We start from the raw sequence: 13,939 nt of genomic DNA, 5'->3' as shown, positions 1-13,939 counted from the left end.
TTGCCAAAGCATCTTTTGAGGCCGTCTTCTAAGCCTGCTATTAATAAAGTCGCCACCTCCCTCCATGCTCCCTCTAAGCTGCGGAGTCTTGTGAGCAAGAATTCTGCTTTGTGAGCTACTGGCATTAAAGTTGTGAGCGAGCGATTTGGCCGCTGCATCAATTCGCTTCGCTCTGGAGCCATCCTTCCTGAGCGTAGACAAAAAATGTGTGAGCCGGAGGCTACAAAACCGTGAGCTAGCTCACACCAACTCAGCTTAGAGGGAACACCTCCCCCCCCCCTCATGACAAGCGACACCTGTTGAATTTCTGTCCGATGCCCGGGAGTGGAGGCGAGCGCGAGACGTCCTACAGGGGGCAGGGCTCGTGCGTGGCGGGAGACCAAGCCGGCTCATCGCCCCACCCCTCCCGCCGCCAACCCGCGCCTCAAGCTGGGCCGTCCCTCGGAGGGAGGCGGCGGCGGCGGAGGCGGGGAGTGCGACTTACTTGCGGGCCTGGAGGCGGGAACGAGAGGCGGGGGCTCCGGCAGCCTCGGCCTCCTTCCATGATGGCGGCCCGAAGGTAGACAGAAAGGGGGGAGGAGAGCGACTGCGCAGAGGTGCCGCCCCCCCCCCCGCCTCACATCTTTCCCCCCCCCCCCCCGGTCAGCCAGGACGGGGGGCCGGCAAAGAGGATGGCGGCAACGGCGGGGCTGAGCCTTGGTGGGGCAACGGCGGCGGCGGCAGGAGCAGCAGCTGCCCGAGCCTGCCCCGCGGCCGGCAGGATCGCCTGGAAGGACTCGACGCGGTGGAAGCGCCGCCGCAGCCCCGGCGAGGCGAGCTGAGCTGAGCGCAGCAGCCCTCTCGGCCGCCGGTCTTCCTCTTCCCGCCCCTCCGCGCTCGGACGGGAAGGGCAGGCGGGCGCTTGGCTGGCCCCCAGGCGGCGGAACCACAGCGGGGGGAAGGGGGGCAGAGAGAAAGACGACGACGAGGAGGAGGAGGAGGAGGAAGAAGCAGCGGCAGCGGCGGCAGCAGCATGGGCGCCAAGCAGAGCGGCCCGGCCGCCGCCAATGGCCGCACTCGGGCTTACTCCGGCGGGGATTTACCTTCGAGCAGCGGCGGCGGCGGCGGTAACGGGACTGGCGGGCGGCCGATCGGCGGCGGGGGACGGTACACGCACCTGGCGTCGGGAGCGCACCACGCGGCGCCCGGCGGCGCCCCGGAGCCGGTCTCTGGGCGGGCCGGCCGCCTCCGGCGGGGCTCGAGCCGCGCACTCCGCCTTCAGCATCCCCAACAGCAGCGGCCTCTACGGCTCCCAGGACTCGGTCAACAGCACCCCGGAGGACGGCGGGCGGGAGCGGGCCGCCGCGGGAGGAGGAGGAGGCGGGCACGGCGGCGGGAGCGGGGGCCCCCGGCTGGTCATCGGCTCCTTACCTGCCCACCTTTCGCCTCACCTGTTTGGAGGTAAAACAACAACAACGGAGCAAGCATGGGACGGAGGAGGGGGGGGGGCGCCCTGGAATTTGGACAACGAGCGCGGCATGCCACTGCTCTTACAATATGTAGGGTGGGGGAAGATTAGAAATACCGTGTTTCCCCGAAAATAAGACACTGTCTTATATTTATTTTTTCTCAAGAAGACACACTAGGGCTTATACCACAAATGCATAGAAATCCTGCTAGGGCTTATTTTTTGGGTAGGTCTTATTTTCGTGGAAACAGGGTATGATTCTTTGTATCGCCAAACATCTGTTGTGGTCGGAGTGTGCGTCCGTCTTTATAGTAGCGCTGCTAAGCATTCTAAACACGCCAGGGTAGGATCTCTCTCTCTCCCCCCCCCCTCCATTTGGATGCCTGTTATGTCTCCCCAGGAGGTGTGACTAGCTGACAAGTACTATCACGGCTGCTACTGGTTATAGACACACCCCCTTGAAGCCCAGTCCTAGGAAGGTTTAATAAGAAAAAGCCTTGTTGAGATCGGTGGATGCTTCCTCCCCGACAGTTCCTTTAAAGATAGTCAGCCTTTCTGTCCATTGACTAGACTTTTAAGTGGCTGTCATTGGTTAAAATCAAATAAAATCTCAGTTTGCAGAAATACAAGGAAAAAGAAGCGGACGTAACCTCTGTCCGCAAGCTATCAACAGCATGTCAGGAAAGGTCTGCTTTACATAGCCTCTGAAATCTCTTTACAAGGTTGGGGCTTTCCTTGCATCCTTGGGAGGCCTGTCCTGTAGCACGGGGGTACAACTGCTGAGGAAGCCCAAGGAGAAACAGTTCTTAGCGACCTGAGTGGAGGAACTGCTAACTGTCCCTGGGCTGATTGTCAGAGCTGCCTTGGGAGCCCATGGGGTGGAAGTGATCCCAGAGATAAGGAGGGCCCAGGTTGGAAATAAGGACCATGGAGAGGTGAATGCCAGAGGCAGAACATGCAGACTACTGGGCTCTTACTTTCAGTGGTGTCTGAAAACCATGAGTTAGTTGCTTTTTAGAAAATGTTTGACATTGTGCTACAATAACATAGTGCTTAGTAATTCCAGATGGGTAGCTGTGCTAGTCTGTTCCAGCAACAACAAAACCGGACTGTTGTGTAACAGCATTTTCCCCCCAGTGCAGACTTTTGTGGGCTACAGCCCACTTCTTCAGGTGCAGATGTAATGCTTAGTTGTTTCTGCAACAGGAAACGGCAATACCAGTTGTGTAACAGTATAGTAACAATGATCAGCAAATGGCCCTGTACAGGAGGCCTTAGTAATTGTAGTTACAAAGTAATTGTTGAAAAATGATGCAGCTTTCGATGCTTCTGCGTGTTGTCACATTCTGAGAAATTCTGCAACTTTTTGCTAATTAATTTTTTCCTGTTCTCATCCTTGAAGAACAATAAAAAAACCCTGTGAGTGTGATATGTCTTGCTTGACACAGGTTTGTGCTGTTTTTATAGGCTCCTCAAGGGGAAAATAAACAGCAAGAGGAGCTTAACAAAATCGAGAAAGTTTGAAGCAAGTTTCTCCTATTCGTGTTTTAAAAATACCATTGAACCAGAACAGGAACTGAAAAAGTGAAACTGAACTGTCAGCACTGTTCTTAGTTTCATGTGTGTTTATTTGGCCTCACAGTAGCTGCTATCAGTGGATCTGTACATTCTCCTATCTTCTACTTATATAATTAGGACTTAATTGGATAACTTATTTATGTATCCATGCAGTGTATTTTAAACCTGACCAAGGTCTGTTTTAGATGCCAATTTGAAAACTAGAAGCAGATGTTTCTTTTTTTAGGTTAATGAGTTGCCCACAGTGAGAACTTTGTAATTACAGGTTCAGGTGGGTAGCTGTGTTGTTTGTTCTGAAGCAGCGGAACAAAGTTTGAGCCCAAGAAGGCACCTTTAATACCAACAAAGTTTAATTTAAGGTATAAGCTTTCGTTTGCAAGCACACATAGTTGCTGCAACTATGAAAGTAGTTTTCTGTCCACGGATGAAATATTCTGATAACACATTTTGTGCTTTAAAAAACCTACCCCATAGTATAATCTAAATGTATACAATATTGAAATATGGATGAAAAGTTAAGGATGAAAATGAGTCTTTGTAATGTTATAGCCTTGTATGTTCGGAGCAAGCTCGGATAAACTCAATAACAGACCTTTAAGTAAGTGTACATTGAATTTCAGCCTTGGTTTAAACATGCCTACTGACAGCTTATCATGGTACAGTATTGCAAAGAAGTGGCCAGATGTGTGTGCATTTCCTGAAAGTTAATGACCTGGTCCTTAAGTCATTTTAGCACTGAAATGGGTAACACGACTGCTGGTGGTTTCTTTCTGATAGCATGTCTGCTCTGTATGGTATGGGCTCTGAATGTTGAGTCTCATAGAAGCCTGTATGACAGTGCTCCTGTACAAGAGATGCAGTTCTTCCTTTACCCCTTAAGTCAAGGGTGGTAAACATGCGGCCTGTCCAGGGCTCATATCCAGCCCATGAGCAACCGGTGTGAGGGAGGGAACAGGAGGGTGCTTGTGGGGGTGTGCAGGCGGAGCCACTCCAATCATGGTGTCAGCGTGGTGGAACAACCTTGTCTACAGTAGTCAAGCTCCAGCAGCAGCCTCACTGGTAAATTGGAGACAACCACAGCTGCATTCCCACTGACTTGGGGTTTCAAGGCGAAGTCACCCAGTGGCTTTGACTGGAGGCAGCGGCCACCGCGTGGATATCTCCAGCTTATCAGGATTTGCTGGGCCTAGGTTGCACCATGCATGCAACCTTACACCTGGCCCACTCACCCCGCTTCTGCATGATGGGGGGCTAGTTCAAATTGTCTTCCTGGTCCCATTCCAGAGTGGCTCGGGGCCAGGAGGGAATTCTCAACTCCCAGTGGCTTCACATTTTCTCCTTGGGGCCCTGGCTCACAGCATTGGTTGCGGGAGCAGGCTGGGGAAGGGGTTTGCCCCACCCTATGGGCAGTGCAGGGATGTCTGCCCAGCACTGCACCGCTGGGTCTTCAGTCTTCCCAAGGGTTTTTTCCCCCTCTGCCCTCTCCCTCTGTCTAGCTCATGGGGCTTCATGGTGAGGACATACCAACTCGGAGCTGTTGTAAAGTTTATATCTCTGGTACCTGGCATTACATTTTATGGCACACGTGGCCCGGCCCAACAAAGTGAAATTTATATCCAATCTGGCTCTTATAACAAATGAGTTTGACACCTCTGCCTTAAGTGCTGGTAGATCAGTTTGGCTGGATCAGCGTCTCAACTACACATCAGGAAGTGTCCTTCATCACTTTCCTGTCTCCAGTGACCAGTTTAGAATTATTATTATTAGTTTTGGAGAAGACAGTTAATATTTTTTTGTGTGTGTGTCATCGGGGTATTTTGGACATGTGGTATTACTGCTGTTTGGATATGCAGCAAATGGGGTATATGTACCTGGAGAAAATGTGGTACTTTCCTAGATAGCAGTTAATAAGCTGCGGTCATTGCTGTGTGGAATGCAGGCGTGCTTATGCCACAGGCAGCTGTTGAATATTTTTGTGATGCAATAGGGATGAGTGGCATGACTTTCCTCAAGTATGCCTGTACTATTCTGTGACTTTTAAAAAACTATTTATAGGTTTTATGGAATATATACAAGCAGAATGTACTGTATAATTGCTAATATTAATGCTAGTGAATATTTTGAGTAATATTTGGGAACTGTGTTTGAGGTTTTTCTCAACCTTGGGCCACTATGCAAGTCCTACTCAAAAGCAAAAACACATTGGAAGTGTTCTCTTTAAATGTTTCTTTCCCATGTATCTCCCAATTGATAGCAGCTGGGCATACCAGTACCAGATATTTGTAATGTATTGGGCAGGAAGGATTAAACACTGCTGGTTTCTCCATGAGTAACTATCATGGGGAAAGAGCATTTGAGTAGTGGTCACATAGAGGCAGTAGCATCTAAACTGCTGGTTGTTTATGCTTGCTGTGAAGAGAGCTAAAATAGGCAAATATCAATTAAATGCAGATCAACTTTATGTGTGTTTACAGGCCAGCCAGTTTTCTATAAAGCCTTTATAAATTGCTCCCTCAAAGATGCTGTGGAGGAGTCATAATGGGAACAACACATCTGAAATCACGTGTTCCTCCCCCCTGAGTATACATCACTGAGCTTGAGGGTGGCCAAGGCTTTACTTTAGCAGTGGTTGAGAGTGAACATTGTGTTATTTTATGTTACCTTGGTTATTGGTACAGTAGCTTTTAGGTTGGAATCTTGCATGGAGAGAAGGTAGTCCAGTGGCCCACCTGGTTCCTAATGGTTGCTGGGATTCTTGCAAAGAGCTTTCATCTTATTCATCAAGCTGTTGCCTTTTTAAAAGAAAACTTAAGCCAAGGTGTGCATTTAGGATCAACTAGCTTCAGGTTGCTTTCTGTTAATCTGAACAGTTTTGTACAGTGCAGCCAATGCAGATTTAAATTTACCTGACTGATTTTTTCATGACTGTGGTGTATGCATGTCTGCACAGGTTTACAGCATTAGACCCTTCTTTTTAAAAGAATAGGTACGGTCCAATGCTGCAGTTCAAAACCTTCAACATAATATTATTAACATAATATATTAACATCAATGTGGGGGGTGAGGGCCCTAGGAGGGCAGGAGGAACATCTGCTTAACATCTACTATGCAATGCCTACCGGGGACTGTTTGGTGTGTGGTTTGTCCTCTCTGATACTTTTGAAGGGATGCTGTTTAGTTTGAGCATTTTTATTGTTGGATTGGGTTTTTAAATTTTATATTATGTTTAAATTTACTAAACTATCTGATGTTTTTATGAGCAAGTTTCTTGCCTTGTAAGCCGCCCTGAGCCCTTCGGGGGAGGGCGGGGTATAAATTTAACAAACAAACAAACAAATAAATAAATAAATAATTTTTTGAATTGTCATGTATATATACTGCTGTTCTTTACGGGACATCCCTTCACAATGAAAGTAAGCTGTGCTCTAGATCTAATCACAGCAGTGTATTGTAATGCTTAGCTGGTACACATGATCTTGTAATTCACATGTTAATAAAGGTTGTCTTGGTAGTAGATGGGTTGTAGGGGCTGTTAGCTCAGGGTTGTCTAGGTGCCGCATCCTTCGGTTGGCTCATAGAGTCCTGGACATGCTTGAAGTATTATCATTGTTTCACAGTCTGGAACTTAAATCAAGGGTATTTTTTTAACGCTAAACACTTTGAAACTTGTCTTGGCTTGTTCTGAATCAAACTGATAAATAGAAGTTTTGCTACCCAGGAAACTATCCTTTGTTACGTAATGTGATTATATTATGTCTGAAATTAATTTTTATCTTGGCCACAGTTCATTTGTGATTTTGGTTTTCTAAACGTTAATATTCAGTTCTCTCAATTAACTCTGTAATATAAGAGAACTCTGCTAAGAGAACAAATCTGCTTTCAGTTATGTTTCAATAGTTTTTAGAGAACAAGTATAATCTATAATAATATCTGAAGGTCTTGAGATATGGTACGGCAGTTACCCATAGCTGACAGTTTCAGATCCTAAAGTTTACCATCAACATTTGGTGGCAAGTATGAAGAAGGAGGATTGGATTTATACCCTGCCCTTCACTACCCAAGGGAGTCTCAGAGCGGATTACAAACTCCTTTCCCTTCCCGTCCCCACAACAGACACCCTGTGAGGTAGGTGGGGCCGAGAGAGCTCTGACAGAAACTGCTCTTTTTCAAGAACAGCTGTGCTAGAACTACGGCTTGCCGAAGGTCATCCAGCCAGGTGCAAGTGGAGGAGTGGGGAATCAAACCCAGTTCTCCCAGATTAGAGTCCGCGCACTTAACCACTACACCAGATTGGAGCCCTGGCCCGGATGGCCCAGGGTAGCCTGATCTTGTCAGACCTCAGATGCTAAGCAGGGTTGGCCCTGGATGGGAGATCAGCAAGGGAGTTCATCAAGGAAGTCAAGGATTGGTACACAGAGGCAGGGAACAGGAAACTGCCTCTGAGCATCTCATGCCTTGAAAGTCCTACGGAAGTTGTCATAACTGGCTGCAATTTTGACAGCACTTGTAAGTTCCTGTTGGAATGAAAGATAACACCCCCCTTACTTACACAGGTGCTTTCTGTTGAGTCCCAAGCCACCAGTGTCTCATTTAAACTAGGCCTCTGTCTTCAGTTTTCCATGCGGTACCTCCCTGGGTCTGGTATGGTAACAATGCATAATTATGTGAGATTCTGAAATTGACGAGATCTGGCCATGTTGAAAACTATATGTGCAGTTTCTACATCCATGCCTGATACAGTATTTAAATTGGGCCTTGCCTGCAGATGTATTCTCTGCAGAGATCTGATTCCTGTGTACACATAAAACTGCCTTCTATTGAATCAGACCATTGGTCAATCTGGCTCCGCATTTTCCACATTGACTGGCAGTACCTTTCAGGATCTCACTCCATTTTTTAATATTCCTTTTTGACGGACGTCTTCAAAGCAGATCACAATAGTTCAATTTTAAAATCGTATGATTAAAAAAACCTCTAAAATCTGTTGGGGAGAAGGAAACCAGGTTTTGAAAACCTTTAAATCATTGAATTAAAAACGAAACAAACATGGTGGCTGTAGTGGTGAATGAAAGATTAGTCAAACAGATTTAGGAGAGGTGTGTCCTCTGGTCTTTCTCCTGCTTCTCATGAGCATTCTGGGTTGGACTTTACTTGTATTTTAAAACTTAATACTTTCATAATTGGGTGGGGGTTGCTGTTGTATGAGTTCCAGATTGTTCTTGTCATGTTGGCCATCTTGGCAGTCATTCTAAATGCCTTTGATATTCTGTCTGTGTTGAGAGTTCTGTTGGCTCTCATCTAGAAGCAGATCTAGGACATGTCCCCAGTTCCAAAACCCGGTGGTGAAAGCTGAAAATTGCCTGTTTCAACAGCTAAACTCTGGGGGAGGACAGGAACATTTTCTTAGTGTAAATATCCTCAAATTAAGTTTGAATTACTAGCAAGTATGGAGAAGCTCTGTCTTTTGTAGCACAGCTGCTTTAAGAAAATGAATTGCACTGAGTCATACTTTACATTTCTGTGCCTTTGGTCTTTGTGTCTCTGTTAACCTTATCAATTGCAGTAGTGTGTTCCTTAATACAAATGCAATGAATTAGGGTTAGGGTACTGGGAAAAACACAACGGGAATATGTGCCTCTCGCACAAATTTTAAAAGTGAACTGTTCTCAGTCAGTATCCTGATGTCTGCTTTGGAGTTTCTTTGGCAACAAAGAACAATATTTCACAATGTTCATGGATAAAATGAATGTATTTAGGAACTGCTATACATAACTGCTTGTTTATACCACTGTGACAGTGTAATGCCATGAGAGGTCTTCTGGATTACATGACACTGTAATAGCGACTGTTTAAGTATTGGTAAGTATGGCAGGTGAGATGGCTTGAGTAGCAGAGCAAGTGAACCAAAGATTTTGGGAATAATAGTATTTTGCGTGTGGAGTATGATTGGTCAGTGTTTAGAGGGGGTCTGCCGGAGTGAATGTGAACAGTGAGGAGGAAGAAGAAGAGCTTGGATTTATACTCCACCCTTCACTACCCGAAGGAGTCTCGGAGTGGTTTACAATCTCCTTTCCTTTCCCCTTCTCAGAACAGAAACCCTGTAAGGTAGGTGGGGCTAAGCAAGCTCTTTCAAGAACTGCCCTTGAGAGAACAGCTCCAAGAGAACTTGTGACCAGCAACTGCATGTGGAAGAGTGGGGAATCAAACCCGATTCTCTCAGATTAGAGACCACAGTCCTAACCTCTACACCAAACTGGCTCTCAGAGGAAGGGGTCACAAGGAATGAAGAGTCTTTGTCCGTGTTTGTGGAAGGTCTAAGAGTGTCTGTTTCTTTTTCTTACAGTTAATGGTATATTTCTTAATTAACTGTTGCACGTTGTCCTTATGGTTTCCCCTGTTTTCTCTTTTGTGTCTGTCAGATAAAATTTGGTTAAATCATAAGGATGTTTCTGCATGACTACTGAATAAAGTTTTATGGAAGATGGCAGCAGTTTTAACAGTTAAAGCTTAACATGTCAGAAGCCAAAGAAACTTGAGTAGACCACCAGGGTGTATGGTATAACCTAAGGGAAATATGGAGCTGCGGTGGCTCAAGTGGTTAAGACGCTGAACTGCAGGCTGTGGAAGGTCAGTAGTTCAGCGGTTCAAGACCCGGGTGCCGCAAGACAGGGTGAGCTCCTGTCTCTAGTTCCAGCTCCTGCCAACCTAGCAGTTCGAAAGCAAGAAATTGCAAGTAGATAAATAGGGACCACTTCAGTGGGAAGGTAATAGCGTTCCGTGCGCCTTGGTGTTTAGCCATGCCGGCCACATGACCATGGAAACGTCTTCGGACAGCGCTGGCTCTTCGGCTTTGAAACGGAGATGAGCACCGCAACCCTAGAGTCGGATTCGACTGGCTTTCGAGCAAGGGAACCTTTACCTTTACCTTTAAGGGAAATATAAAGAGACCCTCAAGATTTGTTAAGAAACACCCTGAAGTACCTATAAGTGAGGTCCAGGAAGGGGCGACTGAGACAGTCACTAAGGGTGATAGCGTCCAGTACTCCATAAGGGACAGGCTGCACTGTGATGCGTGGTGGTCAGCTGGAATGGGAAATGTTCTGAAACAAGGATTCTGCCGCATGAGATGATGAAGGAAGGAAATCTTCCTCCAGACAAGTGAAAGGGGGAAGGTTTCACCAAATTCTGCAACACCAATTCATAACTCTTTAAATTTAGGATAATTTATTTGTTTGGTCTTCCTAAGCCTCTTGTTGAGATCAAACTGTGTGAGGTCTCGTCGTAGGCACAGAATCAAGAACAACAATAGTTAAGATGGGCAGATCCCGCATCCTGTAGAAGTGGGAAAAGGCATAGAAATGCACCATCAATCCCCAGTATGGTAATGCACACCCTAATGTGGATGGCTCAGGCTAGCCAGATCTCAGAAGCTAAGCAGGGTGGGCCCTGGTCAGTGTTTGAATAGGAGACTACCAAGGAACTCCAGGGCTGCTATGCAGAGGAAGGCAAGGGGAAACCACCTCTGTTAATCTCTTGGCTTGAAAACCCAATGAGGGGTCACCACAAGTCATTTGTGACTTGGCGGCACTTTATGGACACACATGATGATACACAACTAGTCATGCATGACTAAAATGGTACATGCTCTGCCTTGTTATGACCCAGTCACAATATATCATTTTCCATTTGGAAACAGGTAGATATATTACAAAGGAGTTGTGCCTTTCCTAATAAATGTCACATCAGTGTGGACATTGTCTGCTCCTTACTCAGCCTATGGAGGCAATCAGTTGTACTAGTTAAAAAAAATCTTAAATTTTCTAAGCTGAAATGATGGCACAAAGAATCAGACCCCAGGACGATCCTAGGAACTGAAGATGGATAAGCGGAATAAGTAAACAGGTGCAGGAGGAGTTTAACTAGATAGTTTAACTAGCTGCCCCGAGTCCCTTTTGGAGGAGAGCAAGAGGGATATAAATTTGATAAATAGGACTGTGCTTGGTAGAAAGGAAGGAGATACTGTGTCAGTTTCTAACTTGTTGTATGGATGCTTATTTTGGCTGTCAAAATAATGATACTAGATTGACTTGGCAGCTAACTTAAACTTACTTGGTGTGTATTTGATGTTTGTAAAATGTAAATGAAATGTCCTGATGTTTGTGGGGTACAGTGAGTTTGGAAAAATGAAAGTAATGAGGTTTCCGACACCTTGGATTCTAAAATATTCTACTGCCCCATCAACTGAAGACCTGAAATGCTGGCATTCTTTCAAGCAGGATGGTTTTATCCTACCTGAGAAAAAAGTACGAGTTGACTTGCTCCTTTCACCATCACCCCAGCGCACTGTATAGTTTTGACTTATTTTCAAGTATGGTTCCCTTTTGGAAAACTGTACTCTTGAGCTATTAAATGGAAAGGGACTACGTGAATTTACTAGACAAAAGTGATTTCTTTTGTGTGAAGATCAGGTGAGTGTGTGAACTAGTTTGCGTTCCTTGGAAACCATGTTGAATACTCAAGTTCCTGTTTATCTGGCTTTGGTAAATGACACAACATTGCAAACAAAGGTTAGACAAACTAGAGTAAACCTGATGCACTGAGATTTCACTACTGAAACCAGTATTTCTGTACACTGAGATTTCACTACTGAAACCAGTATTTCTGGAGGAGGCAGAAATGTACCGGGGGGGGGGGGGACGGGGACGGGACAGGTTGTGGAAATTTTGATCCTGGGTTCTTCTTGTGTCAGATAGAAACTATTGCAGCATCTTTCTCCTGTCTTCATGAGAAAATAGAATGCCTGAGAGTGGTTCTCTCCTTATCGGCCCTATCTGTAACCTAGGTGCCTAATACTAGGTCTTGAAATAGTTTGAAATAAATGGATGTGCTTATATTTATTTGCTTCAATTATATCCCACCTTTCTCCACAATGGGAAGCAAAAGTAGCTCGCATAATTATCCTCACCTCCATTTTATCCTCACAACAACCCTATGAGGTAGGTCAGACTGAGTGTGTGTGTGACTGGCCCGCGGTCTCCCAGCAAACTTGGTGTGGTGGTTAAGTGCGCGGACTCTAATCTGGGAGAACCGGGTTTGATTCCCCACGCCTCCACTTGCACCTGGCTGGATGACCTTGGGCAAGCCATAATTCTGGTACAGCTGTTCTTGAAAAAGAGCAGTTTCTGTCAGAGCTCTCTCAGCCCCACCTACCTCACAGGGTGTCTGTTGTGGGGAGGGGAAGGGAAAGGAATTTGTAAGCTGCTCTGAGACTCCTTTGGGTAGTGAAGGGCGGGGTATAAATCCAATCTCCTCCTCCTCCCTCCTCCTCCTCATAAATGTGCAAAAGTAGTAAGTTTAGGCTATTTCACATATTTCAAATTTCCCCTCCTTTTCGAGGCTTTAAACGTTTCTCAGAATTTTATGTCTCAAGATAGTAAAAGTTTTACAAACCTTGCTTGTGCTGATTGGAGATAAATTGCTGTGTATTATTTCAAGAGGGAGCACCATGAAACAATTTCCTGTTTATGAAAAGTATTAGAGGACCTTGAGGTTTAGGTTTTTCCCCCCTAATATAATGATGTTCTTTAAAGAAGCTAACAGTTGAAGACTGGACCATCTTGGCTAGAAAAAGCTAGAAAGTATTGTGTTGAAAGCAGTTGCCAGAAATTGTGGCTTTTTTGTGGTGCTTGGTTGTTGTTTTTTCACTCCTGTGACATTAAGTGGGCGATGGAAGGTGGAAACAGCTCCACTTTTTTGTGAAAAACTTGTTCTTTTGCTGCCTGTCCCACAAACATTTATTTCTTCCCATCAATGTAAAATCCAAGAGGTATAATCCCCCCCCCTTCTTATTACTTCAACACTGCATTCAGTTGTGTGGCTCCTCAGTAGATGTGGTTAATGTGCAGCTTCTGTTGTGCTGACACCTTACAGCAGACTGAAGTTTTTTGCCTGCTCCCCATATATGATGTATTGTTTAAATTCTCTGGCTTGTGTCCCACCCTGCCACATATCCAGAAATGCCTCATCTGTCATAGAGGTTTCAAACATGGCTGTGCATATACAGATACAAACCTCTATCTTTGCACACTGAACTCCAGTCTGTCATAGCAGGGGCAAGGAACTCAAACAACTTAACCTGCAACTATAAGGTGGTGTGGTGGAAAATGACCTGCTACTAACACTTCCCTGGCACTGCTGTACAGCTGCATCTGCTCCAATCCTACAGACAGAGATTAAGAACATAAGAAGATAAGGGAAGCCAGTGTTGGATCAGGCCAAAGGCCCATCCAGTCCAACACGCTGTCACACAGTGGCCAAAAATACCAGGTGCCATCAGGAGGTCCACCAGTGGGGCCAGGACACTAGAAGCCCTCCCAGTGTTGACTCCCCCCAAGCACCAAGAGTACAGAGCATTACCTGCCCCAGAATCCCTATCCATACCTTGTGGCTAATAGATTCTCACCCGAGGGATCTACAACACACCTTTTTGGAACTAAAGTATCCACCTAATGAAGTCAGGAAACAGATTAACGAAGCCAGAATGATACCCAGAGAAAACCTGTTACAAGACAGGCCCAAAAGAAACAATACTAGAACACCACTAGTGGTCACACACAGCTCTCAGCTCAAAACAGTTCAACACATCATCAACAAATTACAACCTCTACTGGATAATGGCAGTTTCACAAGTACTGGGGGGCAAACCTTTTCTTGTGCACAGACAGCCCCCCTGTCTCAAACAGCTCCTCACCTTCAATAATGCTACATCTAATTTGATCATGGACACTGGGACCAGAGCTTGCAATAAACCCAGATGCCAACTCTGCTGCCACATACACCCAGACAACATGATCACTGGACCTAACAACATCAGCTACACCATCAGAGGCTCATTCACATGCTCATCTTCTAACA

At 45.9% G+C, this 13,939-nt stretch overlaps 1 protein-coding gene across 1 annotated transcript in view; it reads left to right on the top strand.

Annotated features, from left to right (window-relative positions):
• The first annotated feature begins 639 nt into the window (after positions 1-639).
• The window catches only part of LOC107110751 (E3 ubiquitin-protein ligase ZNRF2-like), an 80,142-nt gene continuing 66,842 nt past the window's right edge, over positions 640-13,939 (top strand). The window contains 2 exon segments of the mRNA XM_015411557.1: positions 640-1,182; positions 1,184-1,440. Coding sequence (XP_015267043.1) covers positions 1,013-1,182; positions 1,184-1,440 — 427 coding nt within the window. The 5' untranslated portion in view covers positions 640-1,012.

This window comes from Gekko japonicus, unplaced genomic scaffold (assembly GCF_001447785.1).
Source record: "Gekko japonicus isolate JY-2015 unplaced genomic scaffold, Gekko_japonicus_V1.1 scaffold6, whole genome shotgun sequence".
NCBI lineage: Eukaryota > Metazoa > Chordata > Lepidosauria > Squamata > Gekkonidae > Gekko > Gekko japonicus.
Note: the sequence above shows the minus strand (reverse complement) of the source record. Positions and strands in the feature narration are given on the sequence as shown.